The 21,008-nt window shown below is 41.7% G+C and overlaps 1 protein-coding gene across 10 annotated transcripts in view; it reads left to right on the top strand.

Annotated features, from left to right (window-relative positions):
• Positions 1-21,008, top strand: part of Arnt (aryl hydrocarbon receptor nuclear translocator) — a 68,815-nt gene that overhangs the window by 42,639 nt on the left and 5,168 nt on the right. For all 10 annotated transcript variants that reach the window (XM_055603857.1, XM_055603856.1, XM_055603855.1 and 7 more), the window contains 13 exons: positions 2,754-2,967; positions 4,103-4,205; positions 7,297-7,362; positions 8,345-8,430; positions 10,918-10,994; positions 11,988-12,122; positions 14,080-14,154; positions 15,201-15,352; positions 18,582-18,692; positions 18,868-18,943; positions 19,358-19,481; positions 19,673-19,775; positions 20,143-20,290. In XM_055603857.1, the coding sequence (XP_055459832.1) occupies positions 2,754-2,967; positions 4,103-4,205; positions 7,297-7,362; positions 8,345-8,430; positions 10,918-10,994; positions 11,988-12,122; positions 14,080-14,154; positions 15,201-15,352; positions 18,582-18,692; positions 18,868-18,943; positions 19,358-19,481; positions 19,673-19,775; positions 20,143-20,290 (1,470 nt within the window). The remainder of the gene's footprint in view (positions 1-2,753; positions 2,968-4,102; positions 4,206-7,296; positions 7,363-8,344; positions 8,431-10,917; positions 10,995-11,987; positions 12,123-14,079; positions 14,155-15,200; positions 15,353-18,581; positions 18,693-18,867; positions 18,944-19,357; positions 19,482-19,672; positions 19,776-20,142; positions 20,291-21,008) is intronic.

Here is a 21,008-nt window from a genome sequence, read left to right as displayed (position 1 = left end):
CCCAGGCTGGTCTGCAGCTCAACTCTTCATTGGCACTGAACTTCTGATCTCTCGCCTCCAGCTCCCATGTGCCACCATGAGCAGCTTCAGGAGGTTGGAAACATCAGACCATGGACAAATGAATTTCAGTCCTTGGCCATAACTAAGTGTTGAGGCAATAAGAAATAAAGAGTTGTAAGGACTGTGTAGCAAGATTTTAGGTGTTTTAGAACTTGACTCATAAATACAACCTGTAAAGTGAAAGAAGGATGTAATCCCAGAGAGATCACCACATTTATGGAACCAGGGTTTCTTGGGTTTAGGATTCTAGCGGAAACGGTTGCACTCCTGAAGCAACTTTGAGTCTTAATGATAAGAGGAGTCTTATCAGGCAGCCCCTGTGGATCTGTGATATGTTCCATTACATTTGATACACTTTGAGGAAAGCAGAGAAGGAAGAAAAGCTTCCCATCATTAGGAACTCCATTTAAGAGTTACGGCTGTGCTCATTGGTAGAGCACTCACATTCTGTGCTGGAGAGCCTAGGTTCAGTCTTCACTCCTGCCAGAAGGAAGAACTAAATTTGAACATAATATATGAGTGGTAAGCTATGGAAATGAAGGCGGTGAGAAGAGGCATATGGACGACACATGGCTTCCTGGTTAATGTTTTGTGTGTGATAAACATGTAAGGGTGGGATTCCTAAACGCGGTTAGTCTTTTTAGACTGAGAATGACTAGGGAAGACAGGTTACATTTCAATTAGAAATCCATGATTGGGCAGGGCATGGTGGTGAATGTCTTTAATCCCAGCACTAAGGAAGCCAAGGCCAGCCTGGTCTACATAGAGCGTTCTAGGCCAGCCAGAGCTACATTGCAAGACCCTGTTTAAAAACGAAAAGACATGCGATTGTTTAAACCTAGGATGTGTGGAGCCCTGATTTTTATCCACAGCACCATACACACCTGGATATGGTAGCTCTTAAACCTGAACTTTCAGCACTGAGGTAGGAGTATGAAGGTAAGAAGCTGAAGTCATCTTCCTAAAGGCCAGCCTGTTAGACATAAGACCTTATCTAAAGTAAGTATACATACATAAAAAATGTGTGATTACTATGGCAAGTTTAGAAAAAAAAAAAAAGACAGTATAAAGAATGAGGCAAAGGACATTTAATGTAATGTCACCATTGTCATCTAAAAATTATAGGAATATGGCTTGAGAGACAGAAATAAGTTCTCCAAATAGGGTGGTTTATTTGCTAGTCCATGGAATGCATTTAATAGTACATAGAAATAGTTTGTGTCCTCAGGAAACATGCGGGTATTGATTAAAATACAGGTATGTTTCTTTTATGGCAAACCACGTACATTGTGCTGTGAGGAATATAAAGAATGGTCATTGGTGGAAACAGTTATGTAAGTTGATAACTAATAACACAAAGCTAGAGTTACAACAAGAGGAGCAGTAAGGAGGCTGTAGAAAGAGCGGACTTAGGTCCTAGGCATGGTGCTGCACTGCTTTTGTCCCGTCAGTCAAGATACAGGCAATTTCTGTGAATTACACTGCAATCAAATGAGACTCGGAAATCAGGAAACTAGTGGGGGAGGAGTGTGGTGGTGTGGAGGGAGGTACATGGTGGACGGACGTGGGTTTTATTTCATGGTGTGGAAGCATGTGTATGGTTTCTGAGAAGAGGATGAGTGGGGAGCAGGACCTAGGAAATAGCTACATGTAACACATGAACAAAGGGAAGAGACTCTGGAGCAGAAAATAAAGCAGAAATGAGTGGAGATTCAGAAGACAGGGTATAGTGGAGAATATCATCAGACTGTAGACAGACTAAAAAAAACGAGGATCCAGGAGAAGGGACTCGAGTTGGCAATTAGGAGGATGTAAGTAAACCACTTAAATAAACAACAGAGCAGACATGAGTGATGTACAGTGAAGGTTGAGGAGTAATTAAAAAGAGAGACTAAGACACTAAGTGTACTAGGATCTGGCTGCTTTGACGTCTTTAATGCACCCTCAAGACGACAGTAATCTAATTATGTCTTTATGATTACTCACTGTCAGAAAACTAAACCCTAAATTCTTTAATAAGAAACAACATATTCTAAACAAATTGAGGGAAGATTTGTATGGAGTTAGGAATTTTTGTATTTTTAAGCTTGGATGGAAAGGGGAAGGGGAGAGCACACAGGGTGGGATCAACACGTGCACTGTCGGGAGCTGGGGATAGAGTTCCCTCGGAATTGCGCACAAAGCGTCCAGGAAGACCAGCCTGGTACTGCACACAAGTAACGTCAGTACCTGGGAGGTAGAAACACTGCGTCATCTTCCACTGGGTAGCAGATCTGAATTCTTACTCATCTGCATGAGATCTGTCATAAAAAAACAAAACAAAACACCAAGTTATTAGCTGTATGTGTTGGTTGTAATTTCAGTACATGAGGGCTGAAGCAAGGCCAGAAGAGCCCTGGCCCCTCCAAAAGTCCTTTTTATTTATTCTCCTTTGAGTACTAAGAGGAGGAGGTGATTATCAACTTAGAGAAACTGAAGAAATACTTACTGTAAGAGGCTTTGCCCGAGGATAGTTAGGGTGGGAACTCATAGCTTAAAGAGGTGTGAACCTGTAATTCCTAATGGAGCAATGCATCTACACCAGAGAATCTCGCTGCTTCCCACGGCTAGCATTATATGGGGTTTTTTGTTTTGTTTTGTTTTGTTTTGTTTTTGAGAGTTCACTATTAACTTTGATTTATCTTTTTGACCAGGAACTGAAGCATTTGATCTTGGAGGCAGCAGATGGCTTTCTGTTTATTGTCTCATGCGAGACTGGCCGGGTGGTGTATGTCTCCGACTCAGTGACTCCTGTTCTCAATCAGCCGCAGTCTGAGTGGTTTGGGAGCACGCTGTATGATCAGGTGCACCCAGATGATGTGGATAAACTTCGGGAGCAGCTTTCTACTTCAGAAAACGCCCTGACAGGTGAGAGCTGGGCGGACAGCAGGTAAGTGGGGAAAAACCATTTTCCTGAAGCATTAGAGATATTTAAGTCCTTACATTGGTTTGTTGAACCTGGCAGAGCTTATACTTTTTCCTTAAGGAATGTGATTGTTTCTTTTTATTCATATGTAGGATATCTACTCTGTGATTCATTCATAGGAAATATTTCATCAGTGATTGTGTTCTTATAAAAGTTAATTTGTATCTTAATATCTTAAATAAAACAGGGAAATTAAAATATACGATAGTTTTCTTCCCCTGTTTCCACATAATAAAAGATAATCCATGCTGGTATTTCATTTATTACCTGGCATTGTTTCGACTTTGTGATAATAGATTTTAATTGTATAGAAGAGTGGTTTACTGGTGAGTTTATGAGGCACTTGGTTGTTATCATATCTCTACCGGGTCTTTTCATCCTCCACCCATTTAAATTGCAATTCAGTCATTTTGCCAATATTTGGCTAGAGGAATAAGTGGCATCTGCTCTAAGCAACTGTATAGAAAGTTACAAAATGGAAAAAAAATAACTAGTAGTTAAAATATGAGAAAATCCAGTATCTTTGCAGTGGAAATGTTCATATTAATGTTGTTTTTAGTTTTTCCCTTCTTTTGTGATTTTGTACATTTCATTTCTCTAGTTTTTCTTTTCCCCAAAAGTTAACTTCTGTAGAGAACAGTTTTGTTTTTAGACAGAAACGTTTTTTTTTAGCAGGTCAAATTACTTGTTTTTAGACCATAATCCCCACCACCCCAAACCTTGAAGGTAGTTAATAGACCGACCTCTTGGGGCAGTGGCAGAGGGAGCCCGTCCTGTAACCCGGCAACCCAGGCTCAGGCTGCAGAGCCTGCAGCAATGTGGAAGGAGGAGAAAGCGCAGCAGTAATCCCAGCACCTCCCACTCCTGTTTTATTCGGAGACATTTCCAGTGCCATTTTGGAACTAGTAATGAGATTTCTACATGAGGATGGAAGGAGATTAGGCTTTAAAAAAGCATCTCTGTCATAAAGCAGGCGGCTAGAGGGCATGTTTGGACACTTAACCTCTGCCTCGCACGCGTCTCTTCCCCTTCCCATCCACAAGAACTAACTTCAGGTTGCTCTCCTTCCTTCTCCAGGGAGGATCCTGGATCTAAAGACTGGAACGGTGAAAAAAGAAGGTCAGCAGTCTTCCATGAGAATGTGTATGGGCTCAAGAAGATCGTTTATTTGCCGAATGAGGTGTGAAGCTTGGGATTGTGCTGGGGGAGGAATAATAAGTAACTGAAGCTTTCATTTCTGTCAAAAGCATTAACATTTAGTATCTAGAGCTGTATTCCTGGCCACAGTTGGACTACATTTCTCAAGAACCAGTTGTTCTATCATAGTTAAAATACAGTATTTGGTAAGAGAAATGACACTTACTGACTGACTCTTACGGTGTAGTAGCAGGTTCTTTGTATCTGTCTTCTCGTTCTATCCTCACAGCTGTCCATAGGGTAAGACTCAGGGTTACTATAAAAGCGTACAAAAGTATAAAAGTGGATTTGGGGGGCTTGATTGCTGGATCAGCAGTTAAAAGCCCTTTCTGCTCTTCCAGAGGACCTGGGGTTTGAATCCCAAAGCGACATGGCAGCTCAGAACTATCTGTAACTCCGGTTCCAGGGGACCTGATGCTGGCTTCTGGCCTCTGTAGGCCCCAGGCATACACATGGTGCACAGGCATGCAGGCGGAACACCCATACGCATAAAAATAAAAATGGTTTAAATGGAGTCGGGGGCTGGCGAGGTGTGTTAGCAGTTGAGAGCACTTGTTGTTCTTCCAAAGGACCAGGCTCTATTCTTGGCACCCACATGGTATCTCACAGCTCCCTGGGACTCCAGCTCTGGGATCTGACCTCCTCAGCCAGCAGGACGTATACAGGGTGCGTACATGCGTGTGCAAACAAAACACGCATAAGATAAACAAAAACGGACATAAGATAAAAATAAATCTTTTTTAAAAAAATGGATTGAGGAGCTGGGGAGATTTGCTGCACAAGCATGAAGAACCTGGGTTCCGTTACAGTACTCATGGAAAGAGCTAGCTCACCCTGTTTCTGGGGAGGCCTAGCCAGATTGGTGAGCCTCAGGTCCTAGGGAGTGGCCCTGTCTCAAAAATCAAAATTGGAGGGGCTGGAGGGATGGCCCAGCAATTAAGAATGACAGCAGCTCTTCAGAGGACTGATTATTCCCAGCATCCAACATGGCGACCCATGGCCATCTGTGGGCGCCGGGCATGCACGTGTTGCGCTTACGTACAGGCAGAGCATTGGTACACATTTTTAAAAGAGTTAAGACAGACAGCTCTTGAACTACATGTGAGGTCGGTCTCTGGCCTGCACATACATGTGCATGTACAGCATGAGCGTACACACACACACACACACACATACATATACATGCATGTATGGATCAAAACATTAACTTCTGGGTCTGGGGAGTTGGCTCAGGGTGAGGAGATTTTGTTGGTCTTGCAGAGGACTGGAGTTAGTTTCCTAGCACCTGTATCAGACACCTCCTAACCGCCTGTGCCTCTAGCTCCAAGGGGATTCAAAGCGTCCAGCCTCCACAAGTACCTGCGCTCACCGCACACATACTCCCCTTCTTCCCCCTTGCATACAGTTAAATGAAATAAATCTTAAAAACAAAACAGACAAACTGAGTGTGGCATCGCATGCCTCAAATCATAGTGCTCAGGAGGCACAGGTAGACGTATCTTTGTGAGTTTGAGGCCAGCCATAGCTGTATAGTACAATCTTGTCTCAAAAAAAGAAAGAAAACAATCTTTAGCTTCTCAAGATTATATAATGCCTGATACAAGGTTAATGCAGCATCTTGTTTTAATTTATGTGTAACTCATAGACTTTGTCCCTCCCCCATTTACATGTCTCCAGACCTCACACTCAACATTGAATCGTTTCAGTGCCTAAGTGCTGGGATTGTAGGCATTTTTGTTGTTTTGTTTTTCAGATTAAAAAAAACTTGTGCACTGGGCGTGGTGACACACGCCTGTAATCCCAGAACCTTGGAAGCTGAGGTAGGAAGATGATGAGTTCCAGGCTAGTATGAACTATATAGTAAAACCTTATCTCTAAAAAAATAAAAAAAATAGAGAAAGAAGAAAAGTAGGATTGGAGGGAGTGTCCCTGCTTGTGGACATGTGAGCCTGGAAGAAGATAGAAAATAATGAAGTGTAGCAAATAGAGATAGTTACACTTACAGCAGAAATCAGAGAACAGGAGCTCTCTATTTGTGAATAAAGTTTCACTGGCCCATAGCCGGGCCAATTTGACAGTTACTATCTTTGGCTGTTTCTATGTTTCATTGCCAGAATTGACCAACTAGAAAGACTGTGTGGCCCACAAGGGCCACTTAATATCTGTCTTTTACAGGAAAAGTTCACCAACTTCTGATGTAAGGAGACTACATTTAAAGAGCGTGTAGACACTTGTAGTTGAATTTCCATTAAAGGTTTTAAAGGAGCTCAGGCTGGTGGTCTGCACCTTTAGTTTCAGCTCCTCTTGGGGCTAAAGAAAGAAGATCTCAAATTCAGTGCCAGCCTAGGCAGCTTAGTGAGACCTAGTCCATTGTTCAATGACAGAATGTTGGCCTGGCATGCACAAAAAATATCTTAGTACTCTAAAAACATTTTTTTAGCTAAATTGCTGGTGGTGGCATGGTGGTGCTCTTGTGTAGTCTCATTAGGAGCTCAAGTTCATTCTTGCTGCGTGAGCTCTCTGTGTGGGAACCACAGAGATAAGGTAGCTTAGTGGGTAAGGACACTGGCAGGAAGGCTGACGGTACATGTGTGATTACTAGAACCACAGGAGAAGAGAACTAGCTCCCCTCAGTTGTGTCCTGTCCTCCACATGTGCACAGCAACACACACACACACACACACACACAAAGTTATACATGGTTTTTTAAATAGTCTGAGAATATGGCTAAGTTGGTAGAGTGCTTATCTAAATGCATGTGGCTGTGGGTTCAATACCCAGCACCACATAAAACTGTCTGTTAGTACATGTCTGTAATGTCATCACTCAGGTGCTGGTGACCAAAGGGTCAAAAGTTCAAGGTCCTCCCTGGCTGTTTATTTATTTCCAGGCCAGCCTAGACCTGAAAGTGCTACCTCAAAATCAACAGCCAAATCAACAAACAAAATAATAGACTATTTCTCAATCTCAGCCTGACTTTCCTTGTTACCAGTTTTCTGTATGTAGTGGGGTCATCTTACCTGCTGTTAGGTCTCTCATAGCCCAGCAACTTGTATTTTCTGTTTGTTCCACAGGTGTGGCAGTGGCTCCATGGACTCTGTTTCCATGAATAGACTGAGCTTTTTGAGGAATAGATGCAGGTAAAATCCAATGAAGAGCAAGAGATGCTTTTTTTTTTTTTTTTTAACTTTCTCTACCTTCTTCTTTTACCTCACCACACTTACGTTCTGACAGGATGTTTCTGAACTTCATTCATTCATTCACTCATTTATTGGGTTTTGTGAGACAGGGTTTCTCTGTGTAGCCCTGGCTGGCCTGGAAGTCACTCTGTGGACCAGACTGTCCTGGAACTCAGAGATCCACCTAGCTCTGCCTCTGAAGTGCCAGGATTAAACGTGTGTCCAGTACTGCCTGATGTGAACTGTAAAAGCTTCTCTCGTTAAAGGAAGTTGCTTAGTACTTTACTTGTTTTTCTTGTGTGTTTTACTTCAACAAGGCCTAAAAACTTAGTTGGGTTTTTGTTGTTTGTTTTCTGGTGGGAAAGGGCAGGCACTGATAGTTTTTTTTTATCCAAGAAGCTAACGTTAAAGGTACTTAGGCTTGGTTTCCCTTTAACTTTTGCTTTGTGGGTGCTTCTAAGATGGCTTACCTGACAAAGGTGATTGCTGCCAGCCCTGACAACTCAGTTTAATCCCTGGAGCTCACATGGTAGGAGAGAACTGACTCCCACAGGTTGTCCCCTGACCTCCATCCCCCAAACACACACACACACACACACACACACACACACACACACACACACACACACACGTAAAGAAGCAGATGTAAAAAATTTTTAAATGAGAACAATATTTTGGGACCAGCAAGGTGGCTTAGCAAATAAAGGCACTTGCTGCGAACTGAGTTCAGTTCCCACAACCCTCAAAAGAAGGAGAGAAGTGATTCTGCAGTTTTCTTTCCTCTGGCCTCCAACCACCACAGGTTTGAAGTGGCACACGCACCCACACACATACCAGGAACAAATGGATGCATGAGTGAGGAGAGAGTGAGTGAGTGAGTGATGCTTTGAAAAGACTGGTTTACTGTGTAGAACCTCACCGCTGACTGCTGTAACTCTTCTAGGAATGGGCTGGGCTCTGTGAAGGAAGGGGAGCCTCACTTCGTGGTGGTCCACTGCACAGGCTACATCAAGGCTTGGCCTCCAGCAGGTAGGGAAGCTGTGTAGTGATTTCTCTCCTGAAGCACTTGGCTATGGAAGAAACTGTCCATATTTTATTATAGTTACAGGACTGGGTGCCCCGTTGTAAAATGTGCTTAAGAATAACTGAAAAGAAGGTTAGATAGAACAGACTTCCTCTCATCCATTACTGACTTTATAGTCTAATTGAGGATATGGAGAACTGACACTTACTCACACATGGAAATGACTCAACATTGGTTTTATCATAAACGCCAGTGGGTTTGTTTGTTTGCTTGCTTGCTTGCTTTACAAAACAGGGTTTCTCTTAGTGGTTCTGGAACTGTCTTTGTAAACCTGGCTAGCCTGATTTCCGCCTGCCTCCGCCTCCTGAGTGCTGGGCTTAAAGCCATGCACCACCATTGCACAACTTTTTTATTTTTAATGTGTCACTGAAAGCTGGAAAAAAGGACTCAGCAGTTAAAAGCACTTACTGCTCTTTGTAGAAAACTTGGGTTCAGCCTCAGCACCCACATGTTGGCTTACAACCACCTCAGCTCAGTTCCCTGGGATCTGACACCCTCCTCTGGCCTCTGCAGGTTCCTGTACACATAAACACACACAGGCAGTGTACACACAGGAATAAAGGGATCTTTTAAAGTGCATATAATAGATGCTTACTCCTATTTATTTATGTATGTATATGTAAGGATAAAAAAAAGAACAAAACAAATAAGCTAGTAACTGTATATAGTTTTAAATTATTCAAAATCGTAATAATACTGTACACTGAATTCTGTGTCATTAAGCAGTTGTGGCAAAGAAACACTGAAATTTAATTTTATTTGAGCTAGGATCTCTATGTAGCTCTGGTTACCCTGGAGTTCTTTATATAGGTAAACTGAAATGGAAGAGAGGCTTTGAAGGATGAATGTAAAATGGCTCAATTGCAATGACTTTAAAAGGGGGTTTTACTCTGGAAAAACTAGAGTAGTTTTATTTGAATTTGAGATTAAATAAGGGTGGTAGCAGAGGTGATAGGATGTGGGATCAGATTCTATCTTCTTTTGAGACCTTGAACTCAAAGCAGCCTCCTACCTCAGCCTCAAAAGTGCTGGGATTCCAGCTTGGTTCTCCTGGCCTCAGAAGGCCAGTGCTGTAAACTGTCACCTTGCCAGATGTCACCTTCTTTATTTCTTCCCTGCTGGAAGAGTATTACTGGGAGGTGGAGAGTTACAAAGACAGAGAAGCCAAGAGCAACAAGTGTTCATTGTTACTCATATGCGTGGGTGTTTCGCCTGCATGTGTGTCTTTGCACAACTTGTTTGCCTAGTGCCCACACAGGCCAGAAGAGAGTGTCGGATGCCATGGGACTAGAGTGGCACACAGTTGTGAGCTGCCACACAAGTGCTGGGAGTTGAGCCTGGGTTCTCTGGAAGAGCAGCCAGTGCTCTTAACCACTGAGCCTTTTCTCAGCCCTTGTTGATATAGTTTAAGAAGAAATTAACACCACATTAGAAAAACTTTACATTTGCTTTCTGACATCATATTAATAGTTTACCCTGTGGTAAGTTACTTGACCAGTTTTCTTGCCTATCTGAGATAATGCATCCTGAATATCATTGCTGTGAGAGTTAGATTTAGTTTAAGAAAAGCATGCGGCCCAGTGCTTGGCACAAGCCGTGTAGCTGATAAATGGGAATTAATATAATTGAGAAAAATTAATTTGAAATATCATGCATAATGATGCATGAACTTTATAGTTGACTTTCTGTATAAATCATACATTTAAAGATATGCATGGCCGCTGGAGAGATGGCTCGGAGGTTAAGAGCACTGTCTGTCCTTCCAGAGGTCCCAAGTTCAATCCCCAGTAACCACATGGTAGCTCACAGTCCTCTTCTGTCATGCTGGTATACATGCAGATAGAGCACTCATATGTAAAATTAAAAAAATAAATAAATCTAAAGGTATGCATGATCTTCATCAAGAAAAAAGTCTTCTCCTGGATAAAAATGAGAGAAAAAGAAGTTGTGAGGGACGAACGCCTTTCTTTCTGTGAATATGAATATCTCTTCATGTTTGGGATAATTTAATTTTTGTTTACTTTAAAAGTCACTGGTAGACAGGAATGTTTACTTCTCTGTGTAGGTTGTAGTCACAAAGCATGTTTTTACACTACTTTGGTTGGGACTTGTATTTTCCAATTTGTTAAAATTAAAATGGTTGAAGCCAGATGTGCTGGAACATGCCTGTAATACAGCATTGGGAAGGACAGTGAAGAGTCAAGTGACCCTCAACTACAAAAGCTCCATTATAGTTTGTCTTAAAAATAAACACACACGCGTGCGCGCGCACACACACACACGCACACACACACGAAAAGACATATAAGTTCTGTATAATTGATTACCTTTTGTAATTTATTGTTTTATATATGTTAGTGAGTCTTTAGTCACGTGACTCTGCAGGATTTGCATTTGAAGTCTCTGAGTTATTCTTCTTTTCCTTCATGAAGGTGTCTCCCTTCCAGATGATGACCCTGAGGCTGGCCAGGGGAGCAAATTCTGCCTAGTGGCAATTGGCCGGCTGCAGGCAAGTATGAGTCTTCACATCTGTGTCCCTTTCAGATTAGGAAAAGTCTTTTCAGGCTTTACTGTGGTAATTTTGTTTTGCTCTGTGAATACATAGGAAAATTCTGTAAAACTCAAGATCTGAAAAAAATGTTATTTATGGTAAACATTGCTACTCTCAGATTTAGCAAAACTCAAGAGCATGATTGAGGAGGATGGTTATCTTTTTGCTGTTGATATTGCGAATGGCACTTTCCTGTGTTTCCTTCAGCTTTTTGGCTCAAGGGCTCCTCCGTTTCAGCCTTAGGTATGCTGGACATAGGAAGGCGTCTCCATCCAGGCTTTCCTGGCTTGGTCATTTTTAGCTGTACAGTACTTACTTTTCCATTTCTCATTAATTTCTTTTGTCCCTATTTAAAATGGGAATAGTTGTTTTTATTATGTCATTACGTGCTTTATAGTCAATTCTTTAAAAATATCTTAAAATTTATTTTTATTTTATGACTGTTCTGTTTGTGTGTTTGTCTGTTAACCACTTGCATGCCTGATGACTGAGGGGACTGAAAGAAGTCATTGTATCCCCTGGAACTGGATTTACAGATGGTTATGACCTGCCAGATGGGTGCTGGGACTTGAACTCAGGTTCTTTGGGAAGCAGCCAGTGCCCTTCACACCGAGCCATTTCTCCAGCCTCTTGATTTTGACTCTTTTCATGAACACAGTTCTCAGAAACTTGACTCATTCTGAGTAATAAACACGGGCTAACCAAGTACAAAATCGGTGGTTTAGAGTTACATTCATTATTTTCTTGCTTTACTTAGTAAAGAGGGCCTTGTAGGAGCAGAGCCAGACTTTATGCCTCTCATCGGAGTTGCCAGTTTTGCATTTCTGGGTGAAATGCTTACAAGTTTCTAGATCTGGTAATCTCGTATCCACGTGGATACTCGTGAGGAAATGGAAAATGTTCTGTAAGCGCTGGTTTTATCTTGGCTCCTTTTCCTGTTTCCACTCTTAGGTAACTAGTTCTCCCAACTGTACAGACATGAGTAACATCTGTCAGCCAACAGAGTTCATCTCCCGACACAACATTGAGGGAGTGTTCACTTTCGTAGATCATCGTTGTGTAGCTACTGTTGGCTACCAGCCACAGGTGAGCAGGGGAGTTGCTAAGTTCTCGATCCTTAGGCCTCTGTTTTCTGTGACCAGTGTTGAGGTTACATGGCCAGCCAATTCCAGGGGTGACCAGAACATAGCAGTCCAGTTCAGAAGAAGAGATGCTGCTGTGCGGGTAGCAAAATCTCGCCTCCGCTTCCTGCCATGCCAGTCCTCAGAGAGAAGTAACTGTGTGTAAAACCCTGTGGAAATAGTGGGCATACATTTATACTTAGTTTTTATTACTAACATTCATACAGATAATCCCAAACTACTTATGTTAATTACTGTAGTGTAAGTGCCCTTATTTAGGAAACATATAATTGCTAATGGATAATAGCCTGAATTAATGTAAGTTTAGCGCTGGTTATTATAATGATCTCCTGCAGTAGTAGATCAGTTAACTAGCCCTGATTTAGATGACCTGTCTTATCTCTGTGAGCCTGGCTTTAAGTATGTGAACTGGTCAGTGAAAAAGTCTTGAAAATGAAGAACAAGGTTGGAGGATTTACTTAGAACCCTGATGAAACACTTCCTGTAAAGCTGCTACCAAAGCACTATGGTGCTAATGTGCTGATCTGTTCTGATGAGTAGGCCAGAAGAGAGTTCTTTACATTCATGGTCATTGGATTTTCAGCAAAGGTGTAAGACAGTTCAAGGGGAAAGATGTAATAAATGGTTGTGTAGGTATCAGGTTCCATATGCCCCATCATCACCCCTAAAAGTCGTCATACCACAGACTGAGACTAACTCAAAACCCTAAATGTGTAGGTACTAAAGTTAGAAATAAGCTTCTAGAAGGGAATCTTTGTGTGTGCGCATAGGTAAGAAGGCCAGGGCCCAGCCTTCAGGGGTTCACCGGGTATTAGTCATCTTTCTGCTTTGAGGCTACATCTCTCATTGGCCTGGACCTTGCCAAGTAGGCTAGGCTTGCTGACGACTGAGCTCCCGTGATCCAGCTATTTCTGGTTACTCTGAGATTATGAGAATATACCACACTTTGACTCTATTTTATTTTTTATTTTTATTAGTTTAAAATAATTAAGTTAAGTCTTAATTAAATTAAGAATTAAGTCTCATGTTTCGACATATCTCATGTTGCCTTGGCTAGATTAGAACTCACTGTAGACCAGGCTTACCTCAAACTCAGAGCTGCCTGCCTGTTGTATGTGTATATATGAGTGCCTGAATTATGTGCAGCATGTGTTTACAAAATGGTAGCACGGAGACCAGAGACTACCCTGGAACCCCTGGAACTGGATGCCAGGTGGTTAGAACGCTGTCTTGATAAGCACTGCTTTACAGGAAGTGTTGGATCTCTCAGGAATGAGCCGTCACTCCTGCCCCACCTGGATCCCCACCCCCTACCTTTTTTGAAAATGTATATTCTAAGGACCAGACTCAGGTCCTCGTGCTCGGAAAGCATGAGTGTTATCTACAGGCTTAACTTTTTCCATCTCTGTCTCCCCCTCACTCACTCCCCCACCCCCCACCCCCCCGCACCCAAATCTCTTCTTAGGCTAGCCTCAAACTGGAACTCTTTCTGTCCTAGCCTAGATGCTGAGAGTCTAGAGTTCACCATGACTGGGAAAAATTCCCCTCTAAGATGACATCATTGAAAGAGCTAGTAAGATGACCATGAGAAAAAGCTCTGTAATTTTAATTGTTACAGTCTACAAATGCAAGTACATATATGACCCACAGAATGTGAGAGGAATTAAGAGTCCGTTCTCCCCACCGTGTGGGTTGCAGAGATGGAGCTGAGACCACCAGGCTCAGTGGCAAGTCCTCCTGAACCCTGTCGCTGGCCCTGGCCTCCTGTTCTCTTGTTCCTGTTTACTTTGTCCTGCATACACCTGTTTATAGAAGGATAAAAAGAAGAAGTAACATTCGCATATCTAGCTGATAGGAAGATTAGGTGACCATAAAAAGTGTTTTACTTTTCTCTCTTCTAGGAGCTCTTAGGAAAGAATATTGTAGAATTTTGTCATCCTGAAGACCAACAACTTCTAAGAGACAGCTTTCAGCAGGTAAAGTTTATCCTGGTTTGGGTCTGAGTACATATTTTGATCAATTCTTTGTGTTAATTCCAGATACTTACTGATCAGTGTTCAGTGAGCACTGTGGTGGACACTGTAATTCTCTTCATGCTTAGCTTATATTTTTAAGAAATAAAAAACAGTTCTACTTTGAAACTAGACAAAATCCAAGATATTTCTGTTTTGGCTTTATCTAAGAAATTGTCTTCAAAGCATTTAAAATATTATCTACTTCACTGACCTTATTTTAGATTGTAGCAGGACAGTTTTCTCAGAATTTTATAGATAATTGAAAGTTAACTCAGTTGTAACTAGTTATAATTTTCAGACACTGAGCTCCTGAAAATACTTGGTGAATATAATAGACTAGGCTATAGTAACAGTTCTTTCTCTTTTTACAAGATAATTATATCTTGATGCTGTTCTTCCTGTTATAATGGGTATAGTGACACTTAAGGTAGAAGCTTATGGGAAGGTTAAATAAGTAAAGCCATAAGGCACACATAGCTTAGTATTTGGTACATGATTGTACTAAACTAAATGTTAGTTGCTAATATTCTTTATTGTTAGAGATGGAGAAGTAAGATTGTCTTCTGTTCCATAAGAACAGGTACTAAAACATTAACCAAACTTAAGGCTTCCTGTAGGGGTTTTTTGGAAACCAAAATTCTCAAGTTTTAAATTGAAGAGCTGGGATTGATAAGTAATGTGTAAAATGTATTTAGTGTCACCGAACTGAAATTCCTGGTACAGTCATACAAAGCCAGTTCACCAAGCATGTCTGCAGCAGACTTCAGGGGAAATATGGAAACACCGCCTCTGTGCTCCCCAGCCCCCACCCCCCAACTGTCCAGTCATGCAGTCTGCAGTTCTGGACTAGATATACGTCCCCCCTTAAATTCCTCTTCCTCTTGTTTGAACATTGAAGAAGACAGATGCCCCAAGGGCAACAACACAAGAGTCGTAAGGTTGTAAAAACGGGAAGATTATTAACTTTCTTTTTTTTTAAGTCCACTGATGGATGAAAACCCTTTCAGGTGGTGAAATTAAAAGGCCAGGTGCTGTCTGTCATGTTCCGATTCCGCTCTAAGAACCGAGAATGGCTCTGGATGAGAACCAGCTCCTTCACGTTCCAAAACCCTTACTCGGATGAGATTGAATATATCATCTGCACCAACACCAATGTAAAGTATGTCCCTCCGGTCTCTCTCGTACTGGGTTGTTTACCCTGTAGCAACCCTGGGGGGCTCAGTCAGGGCACAGCTTACCTTTATCATGCTCTCTCCTTCTCTTCAACTTGGATTTACAAATACTATCAGCTTGAGATTTCTCATACAACAACCGTCTGTATGAGTTAAGAGAGCAAGGTGGGATTTGTTTGCTGTTGACACGTGTTATTAATTTGTGTACGTCACATACGGACGGGCATGTATGAACATGTCTGACCATCAGAGTACAACTTGGAGGAGTGGTTCTCTGCTTTTACCAACTGGGTCCCCAGCATGGAATTCAACTGGTCAGCCTGGTGGCAAATACCTTTTCCCACCAGGCCACCTCACTGGCTCCTGGTAGAGTAAGTGTTAATAAGCAGCAGCAGCTCATGCTATGGGCAGGGCTTTCATGACTGCCCACCTGCTGCCCCTGCCGTGCACTCAGTGAACTTCTGTTCTTTTCAGAAGAGCTTGCAAGTCAGCTTGAAACAGCAGTTCAGAGATTAGTTCTGGAGACGGAAAGATTCTCGTTTCACTTTCCTGAATTTTGTTTATTTAGTTATAATTTTACTTTTACTTTTTTTTAACTTACTCTCATTTTATGTGCATTGGTATTTTTCTGGCTGATCTGGAACTCTTATTTGTAGACCAGGCTGTCTGTGAACTTACAGATATCCCCCTACCTCCCTGAGTGCTGAGGTTAAATGTGTGTTTTATTTGGCTCTAGGATTTTGTTTTATCCACCAATGTTTTGCTTTTCGTCTGAAACAAGGTTGGGCAAACTTTTCTCTGAAGGACATATGAAATACATACTTAAGCCTTGGGTGAACCGTGTTGTCTTTACTGCAGCTGCGCAGCTGTGCTGTTGTCCTGTTGAAACAGGCACAGAAAGAATATGGCTGCGCTCTTTCAGTCTTTATATATGAAATAGGCAGTAGACTAGATCCATGCGTCAAAGCTTGCTGCAGAGCGTCATCACGTCCCACTCGTTAAATTCTGCTCCTTTCTCTCAGCTTGCTCTTTGTTGGTAGTAGTCTTGTCTGGTTTGTTTGTTTTTTGAGACAGGGTTTGTGTAGTTCTGGATGGTCTAAAACCAGTAGACCTGGCTGGACTTGAACTCACAGCAATCATTTTTTCTTCTGCCTCATGAGTTTAAGGATTACAGGTGTGTACCACCATGCCAAGCTTTTAGATTTGTTTTTTCTTTAATTTTTTTAATGATTTATTTATTTTTTAATTTTATGTACATTGGGAGGGTTTCAAATCCCTTAGAAGTGGAGTTACAAACAGTTGTGAGCTGCCATGTGGGTGCTGGGAATTGAAACCGGGTCTTTTGGAAGAGCTGACAGTGCTCTTAACCACTGAGCCATCTCTCCAGCCCCTTTCTTTAATTTTTTTTAAAGATTATTTTATGTTGTATGTTTGAGTGTTTTGCTCACACATATGTCTGGGCACCACATACATGTCTGATGTCCTTGGAGGTAAGAAAGGGATCAAACCCCTTGGAAGTAGAGTTGGTGACAGTTAAGAGAAGCCATGTGGGTCATGGGAACTGAACCTGGGTCCTTTCCGTGAACAGGAAGTGCTTTTAACCACTGTCCATGTCGCCGGCCCCTAGCTCTCAGCTTTTTAAAAAGTTTTCTTGAGGGCTAGAGAGATGGCTCAGAGGTTAAGAGCACTGGATGCTCTTCCGAAGATCCTGAGTTCAATTCCCAGTGACTACATGGTGGCTCCCAACCATCTATAATGAGATCTGGTATCTTCTTCTGGCCTGCAGGTGTACATGCAGGAAGAATAGTATATACATAATAAGTTTTCTTGAGGTGTATTATAGCACAAGCCACACATCCCACCCATTATACAGATAGTTTTCAGTTCATTACACATTAGAGCCATCTGTTTTCAGAATGTTCCATTCCTACTCCAACACTGAGTGAGTGTACTAAAATTGGCCAGTCTCCCCTTTCTTCTGAAGTCTTAGATGTCTAAGTTAAGTTACTGTCTCTATAAATGTGCTTATTTTAGAGATGTCATGTAAACCACAGAATGTGGTTCCTTTGTGCCTCACTGTTTTCCTGTGTCACCCATGTGCTAGTATGTATTAGTACCTCATTTTGTTGGTGGTTTTGTGCATTAATATTCCACTGTATGGATGTGCATTATATGGACGTGGCTTTTTTGTTGTTTTAATTTTTTTCCTCTCTCTCTCTCTCTCTCTCTCATTCATTTCTTTGAGACAGGGCTTCCCTGTGTAGTCCTGGCTGTTCTAAAACTCACTCTCTAGATCAGTGAGTGATGGTGGCCTTGAACTCAGAGGTCCACCTTTGCCTGCCAAGTGCTGGAATTAAAGCCATGTGCCACCACACCTGGCATGAACTCAGTTTTTAAAGAGCAGATTGTAGTAGCAGGATTACAGTTTGGAAGTAGCCATGAAAATAATTTTACGGTTGGGGTTCACCACAGCATGAGGAACTTTAATAAAGGGTTGCAGCATTAGGAAGGCTGAGAATCACTGACCTGTACAGAGTTCCAGACAGTCAGGTCTACATATAGATACCCTATCCTAAAAAAGAGACAAACAAAAAGCTCAAATTGCTATAATGTATACATTCATATCAGTTTTTTACTTATTTTAAAAACACATTTGTGTTTTTTAAATATTCACAACACCCAGGTATCAAATAGATTGAATATTAATATATTCACAATACACAGGTATCAGATAGCTTGAAGGAGTTAGAAGGCACATGACGGGCTGGGGGTGTGGCTCAGTTGGTAGAGTGCCTGCGTAGCATGCATGTGGACCTGAGTTTGGTCCCCAGCACCTCATAGACTGAATATGATGGTGCATGTTTGTGGTCTCAGGTGCTTGGAGGTAGAGTCAGGTGATTGGGAATTAAAGGTCACCATACTTCTGGGTTTAAACTAGCCTGGGCTATGTGAAACCATGTTTCAAGATAACAAACAAATTAAAAAAACAAACAAAACAAAACAGAATGAGCCCTTGTTTCTTAGGACATAGTTACAGTTTGTACTAGTATGTTTTGTTAGCTGTTTGCTGAATCTGAGGCCATAAGTTACCTATGGGACTGGACTTGATAAAGATCTGTTAGTGATTGTTCCACCTTACAGGTCAATATATAGAGTTATCGTACTGAGTCATTCCTTGTTTCTCTTTCTCTGTTCTCCTCCACTTTGTTTTTCTAGGAACTCTAGCCAGGAACCACGGCCTGCACTGTCTAACACAATCCAGAGGTCACAGCTAGGTCCAGCAACCAATTTATCCCTAGAGATGGGTACAGGGCAGCTGGCGTCCAGGTAAGCAATGGTGAAATACTTCACTTTTGAGCACTCTGTAGCCAGGATGTGTTAATATGCAGTCACATTTTTTGTTGTTGCTTCACGTGGTTTACTTTTTATAGGCTTTTTGTCCAAATTCTTTGTTAAAATCTTTTTTTCCATATTGCTTCCCATACTGATATTTGACCTATAGGCAGCAGCAGCAGCAGCAAACAGAATTGGATATGGTACCAGGAAGAGATGGGCTGGCCAGTTATAATCATTCCCAGGCAAGTGTGCACCTTTTTTTTTTTTTTTTTTTTTTTTTTTTTTTAAAAGTGTGTCCCTTTTTTTTTTTTTTTTTTTTTTTTTTTTTTAAGAAGGTAGTGAACCTTTCTTTAACTGTATCTCAATGCTGGCAGGATAGATTAGTGGTTAAAATAGTGCTGCTCTTGCAGAAGGCCCAAGTTCAATTGCTAATATAGCTCATAATCAGCTGTGACTTCAGCTCTGGGTCTGATGCCTCTGACCTGTGTAGTGCTATATTCATGTATATACACATAAACATAATTTAAAAGAGACAGATAAATCTTTAAAAAAATATTTACCAGTACCAGTGAAAATGTGTGTTTTGTTTAAAATTGGACATTATTGAATTACCATTTTAACCATTTATTGATTATTCTTATTGCTTTGTTCCATAGGTTTCTGTCCAGTCTGTGGCAACTGCAGGACCAGAGCATAGCAAGCCCCTTGAGAAGTCAGATGGCCTCTTTGCCCAGGACAGAGATCCAAGGTTTTCAGAAATGTATCCAAACATCAGTGCAGGTACAGGTCTCTTCCGCAGACTCCTTTCACTGTCTGATTTCAGTTCTCACTGGTGGGACTGCTGCTGCCCAGTCAGTCATCTTCCAGCGTGCTTCCTCTGAAATTACAGTACTTGATGAGTACATAGGAATTTATTAAACTATATGCTGCAGCCCCTTGATGGCCCTCCCCCAACTCCTTTTGGTCTACAGATCAGAGTAAAGGCATCTCCTCCAGCACTGTCCCTGCCACCCAACAGCTATTCTCCCAGGGCAACTCATTCCCTCCTAACCCCCGGCCGGCAGAAACTTTCAGGTGAGCCCATATGTGTGTGCTGCTTGGCAGGGCTCTGTGGATTCAGCTGAATCCACATGTCAGTCTTCCCTTGCTTCTCTGGTCGTTTCAGACAAAACGGTAGACCTTACTGGACCTAGGCTGAGACAAAGAAGCTGCTTCTTCCTCCTGTTTTTTTTTTGCACCTATTCTATTGCCTTGTTCTAGGTTCCATCTCTGTGTGGTCAGTGTGTGGCTGTCAGTCTTTCTTGTGCTTTTTTGATTTATCAGGTTTTCCTTAACTGCAAGGAAATCAGAGGAATCTAGGGATAGGATTTGTCCTTTGATTCATAGCTTCTGTGATAGAGTCACCTTTTAATCCTTTATCTCTGTATTTGTTTCCTCCTAGGAATAGTGGTCTGAGCCCCCCCGTAACCATTGTCCAGCCATCATCTTCTTCAGGGCAGATGTTGGCCCAGATTTCTCGACACTCCAACCCTACCCAGGGATCAGCACCAGCTTGGCCTGCTAGCACCCGTCCAGGCTTCTCTGCCCAGGTAAAGCCTCTTCTCTGTCTGACCTTGTATGTTGTATTTTGTTTGTTAGGATCTTTTTTTTTTTTCCTACAGGTAAATTTATTATTGTCATTTTAGCTACTTCCGCTCCACTTTCTGTTCTTGATCTTTTGATTTTCATCTTTGTTGAGAGTAGCCAAATAATTAAAATACCAGGGAACTTCCCAAACTCTGATTAGAGCCCAGGGTTTTCACGTGTCACCTTAGTCAGAGCTGTTCATTCAGAATTCTTTGAACAACTTTGATTACAAGCTTGTTTGGAGTAAATTCAAAGAGCTTGTCATTGATGAGGGCCATGTAGTACAGAACCAAAGCAGAAAATTAGTAATTGTATTCACTGATTTGTGAAAAGATAGTATCATGTGTATAACACATAGTGAATATGTTAGGCTTATTTGTTACTGTGCATTTCCCTCATGTAAATAATATTTTTAAAAGTTAAAAAAAAAGAAAAAAGAAAACTCAAACCTAGAATTGTTGCATGCATATTTTATTTGTGTGAAATGCACCAGAAAGTCATCCATTACTCTGCTGGCCAGAGTGAGCGTTGATGGTGAAGACAGTTTCTGCCATGGTTTTCAGGGCTCGGACATAATCAAGCATATACTGTCTGCTAGGAGTTACTTTTTAATGTGCTATTTACACACATCTGTAGAAATGATGATTCCTCAGACACTGTTAAGCTGATGACTAGTCTCTT

Source organism: Psammomys obesus, unplaced genomic scaffold (assembly GCF_907164565.1).
Source record: "Psammomys obesus unplaced genomic scaffold, mPsaObe1.curated_primary_1811, whole genome shotgun sequence".
Lineage (NCBI taxonomy): Eukaryota > Metazoa > Chordata > Mammalia > Rodentia > Muridae > Psammomys > Psammomys obesus.
Note: the sequence above shows the minus strand (reverse complement) of the source record. Positions and strands in the feature narration are given on the sequence as shown.